Source organism: Asparagus officinalis, chromosome 9 (genome assembly GCF_001876935.1).
Source record: "Asparagus officinalis chromosome 9, Aspof.V1, whole genome shotgun sequence".
Classification (NCBI taxonomy): domain Eukaryota; kingdom Viridiplantae; phylum Streptophyta; class Magnoliopsida; order Asparagales; family Asparagaceae; genus Asparagus; species Asparagus officinalis.
The window spans coordinates 17,299,896-17,321,373 of record NC_033802.1 but is presented as its reverse complement, the minus strand read 5'-3'; the positions used below and the strand labels follow the sequence as shown (position 1 = coordinate 17,321,373).

General features: G+C 35.6%; 2 protein-coding genes across 2 annotated transcripts in view; both read left to right on the top strand.

Annotated features, from left to right (window-relative positions):
- LOC109823245 (putative 1-phosphatidylinositol-3-phosphate 5-kinase FAB1D) overlaps positions 1-2,312 on the top strand; it is an 11,271-nt gene extending 8,959 nt beyond the window's left edge. The window contains exons 12-14 of the mRNA XM_020389529.1: positions 8-1,003; positions 1,096-1,359; positions 1,752-2,312. Of these exons, the coding sequence (XP_020245118.1) occupies positions 8-1,003; positions 1,096-1,359; positions 1,752-2,072 (1,581 nt within the window). The 3' untranslated portion in view covers positions 2,073-2,312. The remainder of the gene's footprint in view (positions 1-7; positions 1,004-1,095; positions 1,360-1,751) is intronic.
- On the top strand, positions 5,388-21,277 carry LOC109823616 (serine hydroxymethyltransferase 7-like). Its single transcript, XM_020389893.1, is given in 5 exon segments — positions 5,388-5,951; positions 5,954-6,579; positions 17,671-18,076; positions 20,517-20,618; positions 20,711-21,277. Coding segments are annotated over 5 exon segments (1,704 nt in total). The 5' UTR covers positions 5,388-5,623; the 3' UTR covers positions 20,953-21,277.

Below are 21,478 nucleotides of genomic sequence, written 5' to 3'. Positions count from 1 at the left end.
TTGTGAAAATAATGGAAACCATCAGGTTGCTGATTTGCATAGTTCAGTTGAAAATGGTCATTCTGTGCCAGTGACTGCGAATGCATCATTTGTCCAAGATCAAGAAGAATGTCTTTCAAGTTCTGAGGATTCTTGTAATTCCAAAACAAATGACCCCAATGAGTGGATTTGGACCAATGCAGTCGAACTGCTGAGGGATTACAGAATCGACCTCCATGGTGGTTCCTTGCAAAAATTTGATTACGTCCATTCCTACACTCCAAAATACTTAACCCCAATAAAATTGGTTGCCCAAGACAAAGAGTCATTGCACTTTCCTCTAGGTGCTGATGGCGGTGTTATATCATTATTCGAGGATGACATATCAAGCATAGTTTCATGTGCATTGGCTCTATACGAGCATCAATATGGTCAAACCGAAAACACAGATGAGAAAGATTTGCTCGAAGGCAAAGTAGAACCCAATGTTGCAATCGAGAACTCAGTGAGCCAACCATCTGATAGTACTATAGCTTCTTCTTTTTGGTCATCTAATGGATCTTTAGAGTCCGAAGGAATCCACCCATCTCGTAGCATCTCATCGATTTCTTCTGATGAATCAGCGACATCTTGTTCTGAAAGTTCGTTCCCTGTTGATAGATTGATAGATTCAGAGTGTCTTCATCCTGAAATCCCCGTTGGTTATGGAAAACAAGCTGCAAGGAGTAAATATTCGGTTGTTTTAGTTCATGCCAAAGAGTTCTATGCTCTTCGAAAGATGTGTTGTTCATCTGAACTTGCTTACATTTCTTCGCTAAGTCGTTCCAAGAAGTGGGATGCTCAAGGTGGAAAGAGCAAAGCTTTCTTTGCGAAGACACTTGATGATAGATTCATCATAAAACAAGTCAAGAAAACCGAGATTGATTCATTTCTGAAGTTTGCCCCTGATTATTTTAAGCATATTTCTTTCTCCATAAAAACAGGAAGCCAAACATGTCTAGCAAAAATCTTGGGAATATACCAGGTTTGCTCCTTAACTCTCCAATTTTTGAGTGCACCCTTTTGTGGCATATAATGTTTTCTCAACAGATCTATGATTTGTATTATATTATACAGGTCAGACAAAATAGAGGTGGCAAAGAAGTGAAAACTGATCTGATGGTGATGGAAAATCTTCTCTTCGGACGTAATTTCACACGCACTTATGATCTCAAAGGCGCAATTTTTTCCAGATATGTTTCAGATCCTAATGATCCTGAGAAAAAGGTTCTTTTGGATCAAAACTTTATGGAAGATATGCGGATATCTCCCATGTACATTGCAGGAAGAAATAAACATCTCTTTCAACGGGCAATCTGGAATGATACATCCTTTCTAACTGTAAGCACACATATGAAGTTTATTTTTGGCTTAATTTCACAAAACCCCAGGACTTTTGGGGTTTTGCACATAACCGTCCAAAACTTATCTTTCTCTCTCATAAAACCCCTAAAGTTTGGGGTGTCCAACACACATGCATGCACAAAAAATATTATTTGCAAATAACTGTAGTTTCTATGAGATAAAAAGCCCTTGCCATGTTTAGGTAACATACACGCCCTACTCGCAGTTGTGGGGTTTTTTTCCTCTCAAAGTAAATTTTAGTTGTCAATTATAGGTAGAGGGTCCGGTGAGAAAAGTTTATAGTTTAGAGGGGTTTTGTGAAACTAACCCTATATTTTTCGTCTCCTATATTTAGACTTTGTTTAATTTATCTTTTTTTTTTTTTGCAGTCTATTAATGTGATGGATTACTCTTTGCTTGTGGGAGTGGATAAGCAGAGACATGAACTCGTATTTGGTATTATCGATTATTTGAGACAGTATACATGGGATAAGCATCTAGAGAGCTGGGTCAAATCTTCTCTGGTTCTTCCTAAAAATTCATTACCAACCGTTATTTCCCCCAAGGATTACAAAAATAGGTTTAGAAAGTTCATGTCGAAGTATTTCTTGACCATTCCAGATGCTATGGAAAGCTCAACGATGCTCAATGGAACCAAAACTTCATCTATTGAAAATCTCCAGAGTAGTCAAGTCGCTGAAGTATCATAAATTTGTTAAATCCAAATTTGTCTGTCCTGTAAATAGTTGTTTATCTAAGTTTTACCCAATATTTTGCGATTTTTTAGCAATTTTTTGGGGGTTAGTTGCTCCATGTAAACTGGTGCTTATTGGTACATGTTCTTTTTGTAATATCAAATTGTTGTATACTGATTGTAAAAAGACCCGCAGCATGATCATTTGTATTTCTGTTTGTTTTGAAAAAAAGTCCAGTGGGTTAAAAGGATGAAATCGATTGTTCAGTATATTTCAGTTAAATTGGTGTTGACAGGTTAACCACTGTATGTTCTGCGTAAATTATACAATGTCCATACGGTACAGTGTATTCTTTGGAAATTGCCTTTTTGAGATTTAAAGAAATGGCTCCCTTTTTACCCTCCCCCCAGAAAACTAATTTTTAGAGCATATACTGGAATGCACCCTAAGGCCATACTTGTAATCTGAAAAAAAAAAGAGAATGAGCCTATAACAGGAAGAGGAAGTCATATAAGTAGTTAAAACGACAATTTGCAGTTTAATTATATAGAAAAATATTAACATAGATTTTTTCTAGTTATTCATTCTTTTCTTAATTAAGATTGGTCTGATCACCCATTTTTCTGTGTTCTAATCATGAATTTAGCACCTGTAAATGTATGGATAAGATATATAGACAGTATCAACGTGTACTATATTTGTATGGGGTGAGGTTTTATCAGTCATCTATCACGATGGATTAAGATCATAATTATGTGAATGCATAATGAGAAGAGTCCTGCAAAATAATCAATTATTATGATCCATACATTATTTTCTTGCTGAGTTATTATTGGAAACAAGCAAGTTAGCAAATACTCAGAATACTACCGATACAAGTAGGCAGTATGAGATGCAAATAGGTTTTGAGTATGATTAAGGTAATTTAAGCAGCCTGTAATTGAGCAGACCAAATTATACATCCCCATATTGCATGATGTTTTTCTCTCTGAGTAAACCTCTAGAATGTACTTTTGCATGTTGAACCTGCTGACCACAAGTTAGGAAGTAAAATGAAGAGATCATTTCGAACTCCGTTAGATCTTAACTCAGTTGGTGATTAGTAAATAATGTAGTGACGACAGAAGCTGTGTTGGTAAGTTGCTCAGTTTGTGAAAAACATTTTCTCATGAGAATGTTAGAATTCTCTTCTTTGTTAGTGTGTATCTCATCTAAGACTCTAGGTTGCTCCTTTTATGGAAACATTTCCCAGTATCACACTGATATAGCGCATGTTGCTCAACCTTACACCAAAATGACAAGATACATGAAGGTTAAGCCTCTCATTCCTCAAAACATAATTAAGAAGCCAATCAACTCTTTCAAACCAATGAAACAATAAAATCCTTTCGTGTTTTCTTGGTCCTGCTTCTCCTGCTCTCTTTCAACTTAACCGAAGAATGACATATTCTTGCTGCACAACCTTAAAAATAAATAAATAAATAAATAAATAAATAATCCTGAGGTAATAGTAAGGCATAAATATTAATATTTACTTAGTCACGGAATACAATTTTCCTGCTTTCAGAAGGTGAAACACCTGAGGTTGCAAGTATTTAGAATTTTAGAAGACTTCGAAGGGTGGTCCCATATTAGTAATTACAGACAAGTCGCTATTTTATTGTTGATGAAACAGAGAAGATTTTAATTGGTTCTACTTTGAGGATTGAACTAAAGGCTCACCGTTGAAAAACAACTACACGTAGCTGGTAAAATTACATGAAGTAGGAACATAGATGTGAAAGGAAATAAGAACAAAGTTTGCTGACGAAAAATGCAAGAGAAGTAACACTAATTGACTGTGGATTATGATCCTAGAGCCCTATAATGCTAGGACATAACTGGCAAAGTTTTTATAGTCCATTCTAGAAGTAGAGTGTGATAATATTGTTGACACCTTATTTTTCATCAACAGAGATGGTGAAATGTAATAGGTAGATGAAGTTTCTTATATGCATATACTAATGCTAGATATAAATAGTCAATATCACCAATTCATTTAACGAGCGCATTATGCCAAACACTGTAGGTAGAAGTATGCAAGCATCAATAGTTACACCTCTTCACGTCACGGGCACATTTCATTGTCAAAAAGACCACAACTCAAGTTATACCCCTAATAGCATTTTACCTCATTAATATTATTCTTTTTGGTGAGTAAATTTGCACCAAAAGTATGTTAAAGTTTTCATTCTAACACCTCAACCCCAATGCAAGTTTCTCCCGGTATTCTATTTCCTCTTTGTTTATGTAAAACTCTTCACCTTAACAACCTCTCTTCATTCAAAAATCAAATATCAAACAAAGGCTACCGCTACCAGGGTGACAAAAAAAATTATAGTAACAATGAAAACAACCTCTCTTTTGCCTTGAGTACATGCAACAAACACTTACCTATCAAATACGCCTACACAAACTTCACTTGCGAAGTTTGATCAAATGAAACTTGCACCCCAAGGCGTTGATGCAATTAACTTTCTAGCTTACACATTTCGCGACAACCGACATATCTCATGAACCAAATAATGTCTTGCAAAAGTAGAGGTACGAACGGATACGATATGGATCGGATATGATACTTACCATACTCCGTATCCGCCAAAATCGAATATAGATACGAAACAGAGCAACAAAAGCATGACATCATATTGGTAATATGATACAGGAGGTGTTTAATAAGAAAAAGAACAAGCGTTGCAATACAATTATGGCTTCATTCCGCCTAAATCAAACGATACAATATCAAAATTACCAAAGAAGCAATCTTCTCTCTCTATCTCTATATACCCCCCGTAACCTTAAAATGAAAGGATAAAGATAAAGAATAAATAACCATCACCAAAGTTGAGATTTTTTACAATGACGACGGAGCAGATCCAGGCAAGATACCGAGAAGGAGATAACAGAGGAAGCAGAAGAAGATGAAGAGGAACAAGTAGTCCACCATTACGAAGAACTTCGTCGATCCATGCCTCCGATTAGGGTTAGGGTTTCGCTGACCTTTCTTCTTCTGCTTCTCGTTGGCGTCCATGGCTCTTTCGATCTCTGGATCTGGGAGATCTACTGTATATTCCTTTTGCGGGCTTTTTGAAGGAACGTGTCAATCGGACTGATTGGATCGGATGGGCTTATCATTGGGCCGAATCTGGGCCGTGCGCGTTAAAAGAGGCTTTACTGTTTCCCTGTAGAGCGACGTGTGTACAGGCTTGCATCTTGTACAGCCCATCCACCTTCAGAGGCTTAACCGGCTACTACCGGTCACCGACCAGTTCAAAGCCCGATACACCCCCCTTTCTCCAGTCCACGGTTCTCTTCTACGTCCATCGTTATTAGGCTCTCCGCCTCTCTCCTCTCTCTAGGGTTAGGGTTTCTCTCTCCTCAAAGCTGCGCTCCGCTATTTAATGGAAGCTTCCCGCCGCTCGTCGCCCCCTTCATCATCTCTTCGATACTGCTACTGCCGCTGCTTACGCCGCTGTTGCCGCTGTTTCTGTTGCTGTTACTGCAATTAGGGTTTCTGGAGCTTTTCGATGGATCTCACTCGTAATCGATCGAGCCTTTCTCTAGGTTTCCACTCGCACGCTGATGATACCGTCTCCGAATCTCGATCGATCCCTCTCCAGTTGCTCGACCAGCAGTCGGAGAGTCACAGAGAAGAATCGGTCAACGATGAAGGATCCGAAGAAGGTCAAAAGGAGGAGGAATTCAGTATTTTAGGCTACACGATGTGCATCAAGAGGCAAAAGAGGGAATCTTCGACTTCTTGCTTGTCGTCCTCTCTTCATCCTTTGAATAAACAAGCGGCCGATCCTGATCACGAGACGAGAAGATCAAATGTCAGATCTTGGGGGAATCAGCCGCTATCGGCGAGATCATGGAGAAAGAGAAGTGTCGGCAGGTGAAAGGGATTGAGCTGGTCGCGTCTGAGAACTATGTGTGCCGAGCTGTGCTAGATGCTTTAGGAAGTCATTTGACCAACAAGTACTCTGAGGGGATGCCGGGTGCTCGGTATTATGGTGGGAATCAATACATTGATCAGATTGAAAGATTGTGTTGGGAACGAGCTCTTGCTGCCTTTAACCTTGATCCTGAGTCATGGGGTGTGAATGTTCAGCCTTATTCGTGTACTTCTGCTAATTTTGCAGTGTATACAGGGCTATTGTTGCCAAGCGATCGGATTATGGGATTGGATTCACCCTCGGGTGGCCATGTAAGTCATGGGTTTTATACACCAAGTGGGAAGAAGATATCGGGGGCTTCCATATTTTTTGAGAGCTTGTCATATAAGGTGAATCCTCATACTGGGTATATTGATTATGAGAAGTTGGAGGAGAGAGCAATGGATTTTCACCCAAAGATTTTGATTTGTGGGGGGAGTTCATATCCCAGGGAGTGGGATTATGCGAGGTTTCGGCAGATTGCAGATAAGTGTGGAGCTGTATTGATGTGTGATATGGCGCACATTAGTGGGCTAGTGGCGGCTAAGGTATGTGTTCTTGTCTCAAATCTCGCCGGACATGTTGATTAAGATATTTCACTTGTAGAGTTGCTAGTTAATGCATCTTCTTGCCAAAGTTTTCTTTATGTTGATGATAATAAATGATGACTTTGAAAAAAACGGTTTTAAATAGTAATTGTTTTCTATTTGTCCTGTAAAGGTGTAAAGCATCATTTCTTTGCTTGAGATGATTTCAAGTAGATTCGTACAAACATCGCTGAGTCCTAAATGCATCATAGTATAGAAAAAAATCTAACCATTTCGACCATCAGATTATTCAGAACTTTCATCAATTTTTTTTAATCAAATTTGGAGCACAGCTTTAAATCTTGGGTTCTTTGGAGCTTTATTTCAAACTGTATGGGTTGATTTAAGTATCAGAACACGTGAAACTGATTATGCATATGATGAAGTCTAGAGCGTAGTTACAAAAATGGCATACAATAAAAGAGGTAGCTGGAGTATGGAAACATGTTGCATCAAAATGGGTATGGGTGTGGATGCGAGTACGGAACAAAGAAAGTTTGTAAAAAGTAGGGTACGGGGACACGACTATTTTCGAAATAGATACTCAAATGATCCTTTAAAATCACAGTTCTGAAGTGGGTATGCACTAAACAAATCCAACTAATGTCCACAAGTTCCATATAGTGGGTATAAAGTGTTGGATATATGTCCAAAAAGACTATGATGAGTGTTTTGAATTAAAACATATATTATATAACAGAGTACACATGGAGTTTGGTGCCTGGTATGTGTTGGTGCAGGTACAGTTTCATGTAGATGTACAAGAAGCTTGTTCTGAAACATAGGGAAATATTAGTTAGTTAGCTAGTGAATCATGTTTCTTTTTATAATAAACAAGGTAAAGTGCTATGTATATGACAAATTATTATTTGTTGATTGCCTAGCTCGTTTAGATGCATTTATTCAACTAAAAATTTATCTAATACTACAAATTGATGAACAGTTTTTATGTCTGTTTTGATTATTTTAGATTGCTTCATTGAATAATTCTATTAGAAAATATCTTTGACCAAAACACAACTAAAGTTAAAAAATAATAACAACATTAAGTGACATCATGTGAAACTATGCATTTTAGAAAAAAATAAAAAATAAAAACATGCTTAACAATTTCTTGTCAAAAAAGACACGTTTTTTGTTCCCCTTTATTAATGGAGTTTCGAACTTAAAAGGCAGGAGCCACATGTTTTTTAAAAAAAATGTAGTTCTGCTAATTATAGTGTAATGTTGTACATATTAGATGTTGGGGACATGTCGGATGGAAATACTTTTTATTAGACGGCAGATATCGGGAATATATTAGAGATACTTAATAAATACTAAGGTGTCATATCGAATAATGTGTGTATATATATCATAAGTATTCATGCTTGATGCTCCGAAAAATGGAGCTATGGAGGAAGGTGGTATGTCTTTTGTAAAAGAACTTGGTCTCAATTGAGCCCTAATTCTTCTTTCCGGTTATTTACGTATGCATATATTGCTTGGGTTTGACCACAATTGAACCATAAATCCAGACCAATCTTTTAAAACAAATAACATTGTTGTAAATAGAGGATGATAGCGGCGCTGATAGTGGTAGCGGAGCCTACCGTTTCGATTTCATTGATTGCGATGAACAATAGTGCTCATGAGCTTGCCAAAGCGCTTGAAAGCGGTACATAGCAACAAATAGTGATAAATAGTGGAAAATAGCGGTAAATAGCGGTAAATAGCGATAAATATGCTCATTTATTTATGCTTAAATACTTCATTATTATGTCAACTTTCAAATAGTTAATACAATTATGTTGCTACTAATCAGTACTTTTTATAGTTATTTTTCTATTAGAGACTTAAAAGTTGAAAGAATGGGATAAATAACGGTCTTTCTTATAGACATGTACACCTTTTCATTTTGTACAGTACTTTTGTTAATATGTTGTGATAGTTACACATCTATTTAATGCGTAGGATCTCCATAAATTATCAAATATGTATTTGTAAAATTTTTAGATTTTTCTTTTAATTTTTTGAATATTTATACATATTTATATTGGATTGCTATTTGGCTTTGCGCTTTTCGTGGCTATTTTGCCGCTATAGCCCCAAATAGCCTTAGTGGTGCCTCACTGCTATACGACGCTATCTGTTATCAGCAACTCTGACAAATAAAGATCCAAATCAGTATTGCAACACTTGAGCTAATTATTTAGGTCGAAATGTCACGTCATAGATTCGGGAAATCACGATATGCCGTCCAAAAGTTGCTAAAAGCGATAAAGGATATTGAAACTATGTCATCTTGTGGAAAGCCTTTTAAAAGAATATATTGGCCAATAAATTAGCGATTTTCGGGGGATATTTAACAATGTTATAATGGTCATAGAGTTTATCTCATGTAACGGAAGTCTAGAAGGTGGTAGTAGTATTAAATAAACGAGTTTTGTATCTTGTTATCTCACGTTATGTAACATGACAAACCTTAGACCTTAAACCTCCTCCGAAAGCGCTGACAATCGCTAGGTCTGCGCCTAGGCACTAGGCATATGAGGATTTCTTTTACTGTTTAAGTGGTGACGGCCTGACGGGTGAGGTTTTGCTGAAGATCGGAGGCACTGAAGTAGGTGTTTGTAGTCGGTGGAGGTGGTTGGAGGAGTTCGAAGGAGGTTTATGGACATAGAGGCAGCAATAGAAGAAATCACGATTAAGACCTAAATAGTGCAGTCCGTGTAAGTTCCACTACCTTATGTGCTCTCAAGACCTAGGCATGCAAGCAGGGGCTTTTTAGAACATTGAACATTATATTTTGAAATAATGCAATAACATTTAATCTATGTTATGACAATATTGTGTTCACTGTTTCATGATAGTACATTTGACAATATTGTGTTCACTGTTTCATGATAGTACATTTGAGACATTTTATTTTAGTACTTGTTAGCAAATTAGTGTATATTGTATTCATTTTCACATTTTTAATAAAAAATTTAAATGTGTTTGAACCATACTCCGATTTATTAAAATTATGGGGTTTTTGCATATCTACCCCTCAGATCTTCCATATTTGCTAAATTATCTTCTAAATCTTGATATTTGCAAACTTACCCTCCAAAACTCATATATTGGATCTTTCTATCCCTCCAGCTTAACATTGTTGGTTTCTAAACAAGGCAATGTCAAATTTCCAATAATTGTCAATAGGTTTGCAATACTTACCGTTTAAAAACTAAAATTGTTAAATGGGAGGGGTAGAAAAAATTGATATGAGAGAACTGGAGGGTAAATTTACAATTACCAAGATTTGAGGGGTTATCATGTAAATATGGAAGATTCAAGGGGTATATATGCAAAAACCGGTCATTTTGTATTTGTTTTAAATTAAAAATTAACAAAACATGCGACCCATGTTATTTGTCATGTTGTATGTACTTTAAGCTATCAAGAGGTTTGAGCTGTTCATTGTACATTATTGTTATTTTAAACATAGGTGGTAAGTGATAATATCTACATTTAAGCTCATGCACTGGAGACAAGTGTGGTAAAGTGTAAAACAATTAAAAGACTTAAAAGAGGGAAAATAAGGGTTTTGCTTTAGTGAACAACATTTGGGTCTAAGGCGCCGCACAAGCAAAGGTCCATCTTTGAACACTGTTCTATAATTTCTAACGTCATATTATTATATTAATCGCATTTGTCTTATAATCTGTAAAAGTAGTATGCGCAGTTTGTCACTTTTGTCATATAGGAACTTTTTCATGGAATTCTCCTCTTTTTGGATGAAGTTGCGTATATAAAACACTTCATGATTTAGATACTCTTCTGATCATTGACCACTGTCCAGTCAAGGATGAGAACCATGGTTGGGAAGTTCTGTTGGAAATAATAGAAATCCCAACAGATAATAGAAACCCCAATAGAAGGCATAAAGGGTAAAGTTTGAAGTATACAGCTTGGCAAAAGATGGCAAAATTTGGAACAGAGCCAATTAGAAGGTAGGTATAAGTAGAAATTTAAATATGTTAACGAATTTAAATCAGTTATTTTAAGGCATTTTTAGTGGGAAATGGGTGAGGGGGCTACTGTGGGAGTTTGCAATGCATTTGTTTATTTCTTTCAGTACCATGCAGCCTAGCAACTGTCTCTATTTTCTCAAACAATTTTCTTAGAAAAAACGATCCCAAAAACTCGTGGGCCTTATTTGGCTAAAAGGGTTGAACTGATGAAATTGTGCGATGAAATTGTGCATAAAAGAATAATGTGGAATCATGAGCCTCAAGGGTCCGGCTAATTTCATTCCCAAATGTGGAATTATAATCCAAAACCATGATTATGAGTCTACGAGTAAGAGACACGAAAAGATTATTGAATGTAGAAAAAGCTATCAATTCGGGATGTCATCATGTACACAAAGTCCAACAGACTTAGATGTTTCTTGATTCACTGAGATGCATATCTTCCCTGTGTCCATTCTGATACGGATATTTAAATAGGATATTGAAACCACCAACTTTTTTGCATCTAAATTCTCGTTTTAGAATTCTTATAAGGTTAGGTGCAGAATGATGTATGCATAGAACCCTCAACCTATTACCAAAATCAATACACTTGCTCATTTGATATCCAACCTGAGCTAGTTTTGTTGAGGTATGAGTTTTGAGTATATGTTTTTTGTCCTTTGCTTCTCTCAGAGTAGCAGGATGAAATGATGAAACCACTTCCTAAAAAGATAGATCCACGATCTTTGTAGTATCGGACCTCCATGATAAAGTTATGTATTATGTATATATACACATTGCATACTTAATAGGACACATCTTTAATAACCATTTTTCGTTTCCGGCACTTTTTAACACTTCTTAGTCCTTACGTACATTTGCAGCTTTAAGATGTCTTATTGGTACCTTGTGAAGTTTACTGAAGTTGCATCATTAGGACATGATTTTTTCTTTATTTTATGCGTGATTTTAGAAAAGGTAGAATGGACAATACCCCATGGTGAAGCATGCAACTTTTGTCATGTTATACTCATTCACAACTAGTTTTACATGTTTTTTAAACATGTTTATAATAATAAACTATAGGCATTTTGGTATTATAGATCTTTCCTTGCAATCTAAGTTGCATGGGTACGGGTACCGGAATAAGACACGTTAAATTTGTTAAAGGTAGGGTACGGGAGCAGGACTATAAATGTATATGTATGTATATTTATATGTATTAAAATTAATAGTTTACATAAGACCAATATTGTTTTTTCATTTACATGAGATCAATATATTAGAAATAGATGTGAAGTGTATAATATACATCCAAGAAGTGTATGAGGAGCATGATTTTAAAAGTCGGCCGACATGTCGGACATGTCGGATCAGAGGCTAGAGCGACACGAATATGGCCATTTCAAGTCGGATATCGTTTTTGAGGTTCATGTCGGACATGTCGGGGGATATTGCGGACATGTCGGGGGATATTGCGAACATGTCGGCCGATTTTCAGCCTTGAAAAATCGGAAATCGGCCCATTTTTTTATTTTTTTATTTTTTTGAATTGATAAGTATTGGGGTTTGGGTTTAGTACTCAAAAGTAACCTGATTAATTCTTTTTTTAGCCTTTTGTTCACATAGTAACCCGATAGCACATAATACAGATTATGGCAAAGAAAAAATATTGCTCTCTTTTCCGCCGCGATCTCCTCTCGTTCGTCTTCATCTCTACAAATTGAAATTAAGAATACATAAAAGCGTGATGTAAACAATAAGTTTGAACCGTAGCTTGAAATCAATTCAAAATCTTAACACTTTATGTCAATTTTATGCAAGGCACTTTACTTTATGTAATTTTTATGCATGACACTTCGAAAGTTCTAGTTTGACAATGTGTATTTTATTTATTTATTGGCATAATATTCTAATGTTTTCCTTCTAGAAATGGAAAACGACTCGTGTCTTGATGATGAATACTCAACTCAAGTAGGATAAGTTATAACAAGACAAGTGCATTCCATCTTGGTGATCAAAATTGAGTAGAAATCCATCGGATATGGCAATCCAATATTTAGTATGTCTCCCGACATCATTGTTTTAAATATCCCGACATGGCCCGATATACCCTTTTACAGGGTTTGCCGCAACCGATATAGTCTCCAAATATTCTTTACCGCTTTTTGAGTATTTTGGGCGATATATCCCTGATATGACCGACCGATATATCGGCCAATATGTTGGCCGATATATGCTTTTATATAGCTTGTCGCAAAACAATATATACCACATTTGGTAATTTTTGGGCGACATATTATAATTTTCTTATTATATCAAATGACATTTTGGCCTTAAAAAATCAATCCAAATGTTGTAGCACTGATTTGTGCTTTTATTTGTTTTACAAGGCTGATTAGTGATCCTAAACATATATTATTTACATTTTGTATGCTTAGATTTCCGTAAGTATGTAGAGATTACATTTTAGTGCATTATACTATATATGAAAACATTTGTTATAGCATTCCGATATTTACCACATCACTTCGAAAGTTCTAGTTTGACAATGTGTATTTTATTTATTTATTGGCATAATATTCTAATGTTTTCCTTCTAGAAATGGAAAACGACTCGTGTCTTGATGATGAATACTCAACTCAAGTAGGATAAGTTATAACAAGACAAGTGCATTCCATCTTGGTGATCAAAATTGAGTAGAAATCCATCGGATATGGCAATCCAATATTTAGTATGTCTCCCGACATCATTGTTTTAAATATCCCGACATGGCCCGATATACCCTTTTACAGGGTTTGCCGCAACCGATATAGTCTCCAAATATTCTTTACCGCTTTTTGAGTATTTTGGGCGATATATCCCTGATATGACCGACCGATATATCGGCCAATATGTTGGCCGATATATGCTTTTATATAGCTTGTCGCAAAACAATATATACCACATTTGGTAATTTTTGGGCGACATATTATAATTTTCTTATTATATCAAATGACATTTTGGCCTTAAAAAATCAATCCAAATGTTGTAGCACTGATTTGTGCTTTTATTTGTTTTACAAGGCTGATTAGTGATCCTAAACATATATTATTTACATTTTGTATGCTTAGATTTCCGTAAGTATGTAGAGATTACATTTTAGTGCATTATACTATATATGAAAACATTTGTTATAGCATTCCGATATTTACCACATATCCCTGATATCCGCAATCCGATATGAATTTTGGTCATCCGATATTCCCCGATATCCGATATTTAAAACCTTGCCCGACATATCCCCGATTTTCGCTATCCGACATGAATTTTGGCTGTCCGATATGAATCCGATATCCGACATTTAAAACCTTGATGAGGAGTGTTTTAAATTAAAACATGTAGTATATAATTGAGTATATTCTTGAAAAAACATATGCATCTATTCAAGAAGTGTCCAAGAAGTTTGTGTACGGGTACGTGTATGGCTTCCAAGTAAAGTACCCAGGTAACATAGCTTGCAATGATGGAGCTATAGTATCTTCCCTTGCAATGATGGTGCTGCAAGCCTATGGTTTACAGTCTACCAGATGGACATTAAACACATCGCATGTCCCTAATGCATGGATGCATGGACATTTTTTGTTATTCTTTTTCCCCTTTTTAGTGGCGGGTTGGGAAGAGGTGTGTTGGTGTTTCTAGTGGGACTCCTTACATAAAATTTAGCCATAACTTCAAGATGAACCCTCCCAATAATTATCTCTAGAATTTCATATGACATTTATGTCCAATTAGTCATGACACAACAAAGTAATTTAAGCTTCATACGTCTCAACCATGCATAAAATGGTTTTGAACATTTTTTTCCCAATAATGTGATAAAAGAGATCATTTGATGATTGGTGAAAAAGTATTTAAAATCAAATATATTGCTTTCATAACCACTTTAGATCATGGATATCATGGTTAACAATGTCGATAACCCATTAGGATAGGTGCATTGTGATTCTAGTGTATGTGGTAAAGTTGTGAGTAAATTGTGATTCTCCTGTTCTTATTGTATCCTAATCTCACACTTTTTAAGTTTAGCATACCCATATGTATGTTGTGTTGTATTTCTTATATATTTTCACAAGGTTTTAAATATCGCCCGACATGTCCTACATGTCGGCCGACATATCGGTTTGAGGGCTTGACCGACACGACATGGACGTTTTTAACTCGTATGTCGGTTTTCAGGGTCAAATCGGAAATATCAGGGTCATATCGGGCATATCGGTCTATTTTTTAGCTTTGAAAAATCGATCGATATGATACTTTTTTTAAGATCTGTTTTTTGTTATCGGGTTTGGGTTTAGTGATAGGTTTAGTGATAAATACTCAAACTCGTTTGACCCGTTCTCATGTTTAAGGGTTTCTTATGAACCCGATAGAAAGAATTTATGAACCTAAATCCATATATTATTTACTTTTTTATATGTTTAGTCTATAGAATTTATAAAGTATGCTTATATTGAATTTATGAATGCTTAGATTATATTCAGGACATGATATTATACATATGCGCACAACCCGATATGACAATCCGATATTTAGTCAATGTCCCCCGATATATCCCCGATTTTCGCTATCCGACATGGATTTCAGCCATCCGACATGAACCCGATATCCGACATTTAAAACCTTGTATTTTCATGTTTAGCTATATAACTTATGTGTCTATGATTATCGGGAAACATGTTGTTAACTTTGACATAAAACTTGCATGGCAGTTTTGTCTATAAGTAGACTTACATATTCTTCTCATGTAGTTTAACATGTCTGTTGAAGTCTATCTAGATAGAGAATAACACTCGAATCTAACACAATAGAGACAAAAAGAATAGCACAAAAGGATTTAACATGTTTCAGTCAGTATCTTGACCAACATTCTTGGACAAGATAGCAGAGGAATTCACTACTTAAAAGAGAAGATTACAATTAAAGATAACCACTAGAGAATTACACAAAGGAGGCACTGAAGAACCATCTATCTTTTTTCTCTTCTCTAACTCCTCACTTGTTTTTTTGTCTTGCACCACTCTTCATTCTTCACCCTCAAAGCTTATATATAGAGGTTAATCCTTATATGAAATAGACAATGTTTGGTTGGTATAGTGGGGCTAGGTATATAAATAGGTGGGTAACAAATTTTCATATGTTACATGTATCTTGAGAAGAAATCAAGATTGATTTCTCTTCTTCATATTCAAAGTTAGACTTCAACAAATTAGTATCAAATTTAATGCTTGAGTGTTTCTTTCTTTATGAAATTCTCTAGGGGGTTTTGAGTTGAGTTTAGAGAATGATCTCTTTTGTTGTAATATTCTCTTCTGATTAGAGAATTTCTTTGTTGTATTTGCCCGTGGATGTAGGTCAAGTTACGTACTGAACCATGTTAAATCCTTATGTATTGTTCTATTTATCTCTGCTGTATTTGTTAGATTCAGTTTTATTCTTTACTTTGTATTGACATCTTCTGTGTTGTGAAGCCCTGCTGTAATAATCCGGTATCAGAGCTTCGGTGACATTTTCTATGTTTGTTAGGTCAAGATGTCTTTGATAAAACTATGAGGTGGAGAAGCTTGACAGGCGAAATAGTTTCAGTTTATGGAGAGTAAAAAATAATAGCTCTCCTAGTGCAGTAAGTAATGAAGAGAATATTTATCATATTCAAAGTCAATGTGGAGATTTGTTGAATTCTGACTTTGAATATCAATTTTGGTTTCTGAAAATACATGTAAGTAACATATGAAAATTTATAGCCCACCTATTTACATATCTAGCCCCACTGTTTTTAATCAACCCTTAGCTATTCACATAAGGATTAACCTCTATATATATGTTGTGAGGGTGAAGAATGAAAAGTTTGGTGCAGAATAGAAAACTAGTGAGAAGTTAGAGAAGATAAGAGAGGGATTAGAGTGTTTAATTCTCTAGCAGGTTTTGTGTGAGATTAGAGAGATCTCTTTTGTTGTAATCTTCTCTTTTGATGGATGAATTTCTCTTTTGTTGTAATCTTCTCTTTTGATTGATGAATTTCTCTTTTGTTGTAATCTTCTCTTTTGATTGACGAATTTCTCTACTATCTTCACTCGTGGACATAGATCAACATACTAACTGAACCATATTAAATCCTTGTGTATTATTCTGTTTATATTCGCTGTGTTTGTTAGATTTGTGTTGTTCTCTAGAATCTCTACTTTGTATAGATATCTTTTGTGGTGTGAAGCCTCCCGTTGCAACATGATCCAGGAGCAAAGACGACAAATATAACCTAGAAAACTTAGGATATCTAAGTTTATCTTTCCGGTAATGGATCTTGATGCAATTAAGGACCAATTGTGAATTTTTTGTTACTGTAGACAGAAATGTAATGCGATAAAGAATTTTTGCTAGTAGATCATTATAATTAATTTGTGAAAGCATGAGTAATTGTTGTAAGGAATGAGTGTGCTACTTCAGATATACTCTTATTTTTTGCTCTTATACCTTCAATATTGACTTTGCTGGTAACTTGTTTTGATTGAATGAGAATTCACCCAAAAAACATGATGGAAAAGGAATCAGATAGAAGGGCGGTTGTAGAAAATCATATAGGGAGGAAGGAGGAGGCTACACGTGTCCCACACCAATTTTAAATCAGAGCAACAGTGTAAAATATCTCAGCGCAGACAGTAAAAATTAGTGAAACAGTACACAAAGTTAGTGTAATAACCGACTTTGAAATTGGTATAGAGACACAGGGAGGCTCTAGCTCCTCCATCCTCCATATATGATTTTCTATTAGGGGCCCTCTATATGATTCTTTTTCTGAACGTGATAGAGGAACAACAATTAAAGCATCTTGGTTATTTTAATTTATTTCATCTTCTGCATTCTAGGAGCAGTCAAGAGCCACCAATTGATTATGTATTTGTTAGTGGGAATTACACCTTATTTTGGGCTTTTTAGATTTTTATTAGTCTGACAAACATGTATTTTGAGCATATAATTTATCGAATTACTTGTGTTCTTGGTGCAGTATTGATTTTCTTTTTCATTGTTCTCTTTGCAGGAGTGTTCGAGCCCGTTTGAATATTGTGATATTGTCACTTCAACAACACACAAAAGCCTTCGGGGTCCAAGGGGTGGTATAATTTTTTTTAGGAAAGGTAAAAAAATGAGGAAGCATGGATTTTCTGTGTGTCAAACAGATGAGAGTGAGCAATATGATTTTGAAGATAGGATAAATTTCGCTGTTTTCCCATCATTACAAGGGGGTCCTCACAATAACCATATTGCGGCTTTGGCTATAGCCTTGAAACAAGTTGCTACTTCTGAATACAAAGCTTATATCCAACAGGTTAAGAAAAATGCACAAGCACTAGCATCAGCCTTAATGAGAAGAAAATGCAGACTAGTAACTGGGGGTACAGACAACCATTTGATATTATGGGATTTGAGAACATTCGGTTTAACAGGTATTTTTAGGATTTAATACCTTCATTTATAACTTGTCTACGCAGACTATCTTTCTTGCATATCACCTTTATAAACTACCAAAACTAAAAGTTATTTTGTGGCTTGCTATTTTCCCTGATTTTAAAAGTTTGTAAATAGATTGGCCTTTCTTTGGTCATTAGTAATTATTGTGTTGAATTATGTCGTGCATAATGTTCAGAACAAAAGTTTGAAAAGTTTGTCTAGTGTTGGATATGAGGGCTTGATATGAGTTTTATGTCCTCTGAGATTAATGGTTGACAATTCTATAAATCTGAAAAATCATGTGATTTATTACTGATCATGCTTTGTAATTAACATATGTCCTCATTTAAAGGAGGACACATATTGTTGAGAAGGGGAGGTTAAATCTTTAATTTCCCTTGTAAGTTATTGCTTCTGCTCCTTTTTGTCTGGTGAAGAAAGCAAGCGAAAATCTAAAAATAAGGGGAGCCTTATTTCCTTTTGTGGAGAACTGGAGAAGTCTAGTGATAGACGTACACTGCTCCACTTTTTTCTTTGTTGCTCTCCTTTTTTTTAATATTTATTGTAACTGCACGTAATAGTCCCAAATACTGCTAGGTGCTTTTTGGCAAAGGGTTAAGTGAGGGTTTAAGGAGGATTAATCCATTCTTTTCTTGCCAAACCCAAAAAAAGGCACATAGAATAAAAGGATTAACCTATATTAATTGCCATGCATGAAAATGATAAAAGGATTGAGATAATATGTTTAGACAGAAATGAGTTAATTGTTCATACGAGTTAAAATGTAACTCTTCAAATGAGGGATTTGCTAATTATCTCTTTAGATAGATTAAGAATAATCCTTCGCTTTTCAAGGAAGTTAGTGATAGTCCTTTTTCCCAAATGCCAATATAAAGTACAAGGAGTGATTTAATTCTTCCTGATGGATTAACAAACTTAGTCCTTCTTTACTCAAAATGGAGTGACTAGGTTAATCCTTTGCCTTAATCTGCCTCCTTACACCTTTGTTGAACACGGTCATAGCCTCATAGGAATTATTGACACGTGTATGAAGGGTCAAACATTGTTCACCTTTCCGCTGTGGATTTCTGGTTTTTTTTCTTTGTAACGTAGCATAATTTTTGAACAATAAGATGATTACTCCTGATGTGTTCCCTAACGGGGGATTACTCCCATTTGAGGCATTCCTTAAAATCTACTTGTGGCTTCATTTCTCATAATCAATTCCTCGATCAACTGTGGCTCCAATTCAGTCCTATTTGACTTTCAACAGACTTGCTAATTAGTAGGTGCTGCCACATAAGTGTACCACACCGCTTAAAATTTGTTACCCAACCTGCTTAAGTATAGCAATGGATGAAGGTAGCGAGTTGGGTCCAGAATTCTAAATCCAATTAACTAAAGAGAATGCATCTCCTGAGCTCCAACTCTCTCTTTGTCGAACTACCACTAGGTCTGCTTCCCTTGAGTCCCAACCAGTGCCATAGCTAGCTCCCAAAAAGAGCTTTTTATTTGTTTTATCATGCATATTTTTTGAACATTTATATAATTTTTCCTCTTTTCTTTAATCCTCGCTTCTTCCTCTTTCTCCACTTTTCTTCCCTCTTGATTTTTTTTCTAAAATTTCTGCATTGTTAAGAAGAGTTTTGTATACTATTAGCAGATATTTTTTAAGAATAAAATGCCAAAAATCCGTCTAAGCGGCCTTTAAGCCTGTCTAGGGCCCTAGGGCAGGGTAGGTTTGGCGTCCAAAGGCTCCCAGTGCTTTTTGAAGCATTGCTAATTAATTAAGGTGTATTCATGAGTGAAAGGAAAGGAGAAGATGATAAGCTTAAAGTTTGGACAATGTCAGAGTGACCATAGTTGACTCATTGAGCCACACTTTCTATTCTATTCTCCTTTGTTTGTGCACACAACCTAAAGATCTATGAAATGTATTGGTAGAGTATCCCTGAGTTTTGGCAACTCAGAGCACTAGGATTATAAATTTCAACTTTCTGCATCGATCTTTTGAATGGGATATGTAAAAGCCATAAAACCTTGATCAAGTTCTGATCCGTAAACGCGATAGAATTTTAAGATTAGAGAAGTAATCTCTTTGAAATGCTACCCTTTTGATATTAATAGGAACATATGATGAAATTTATGAGTTTTTGTTCAGATTATCTCAACTGCACTCTGGCATGTACAGTATCAAAATAAGGACATCTGGAATAGTAGAACAAAATTTTGACTTCCAGGAAGGATTATTGTATACCTACCTACATTGCAGTTATCAACTTAATTTATTTAGTTAGTGGGAGTTTTCCATTACTGTAATTATCTGTAGCTCCATACTTATAAGTTGTGTTAGTTAAGGCACATATTTCATTATGCTTTGCAAGATTCTTGTTTGAAGCATACAGGTTCCTGAGTAATGATTGTCATTCTCAACAGGTAAAAGCTTTGAGAAAGTTTGTGAGGCTTGCCACATTAGCTTGAATAAAACCCCTATATTTGGTGAAAATGGTGCTATTTGTCCCGGAGGTGTGAGAATAGGTAAGCCTTTGCATCAGTTGATTTATCATTTGTATTTTTCCAGAAAAATATAAGTTCTCTTACATATCCTACTGGTTTTTGTATATTTTCAGGCACCCCTGCCATGACGACGAGAGGTTGTCTAGAGGGAGATTTTGAGACGATAGCTGAATTCCTCCTCAGAGCTGCACATATTGCAAGTACCCTTCAAAAGGAGCATGGGAAGTATCAAAAGGAATTTCTCAAGGGACTGCAACATAGCAGAGATATTGCTGAGCTAAGAAACCACGTTGAGACGTTTTCTTCACAATTTGCCATGCCTGGGTCAGACCTAGGATTATTCAATGAGTTATAGGGTGAAAGCCTAAATATTTGACATGTTCATTTTCCCATTACCATCCAATATAGCTGTAAATTTGAGCCTCTTTTGGTTATGACGTCTCCATATATTAGCAGTATTATATATATGATAACGTAATAGAGTCAATATACCTTTGTCAAGCTACAGGTTGGTGGTTTTTTCTGGATTACAGAAAATTGTTTCTTCAGCGTCGGTACAATAAAGTTTATACAGCCTTTGAAGTAATCATATGCTACAGTTTACTTAGCAGTACATATAGATTTAGTGGTTCCTGTGTGTATTGTTCAGGATATTATACAATCATTCATATGTTTGATGATCCTAGAAATCTAGTGTGTTTTAACGAATAATAGTTTCAGGATCACTTCGAGTCCATTTCGCTTTATTAGGTGAAGGAGATCTGTATATTATCTGTTCTGACTTTTTTTCTATTTTTGGGAATAGGTTCCTTTTGTCTCTTTCTTTCATTAAATTAGACATCACAGTTGGAAGATAATGGTCAAAGGCTGCACTCGAGTTC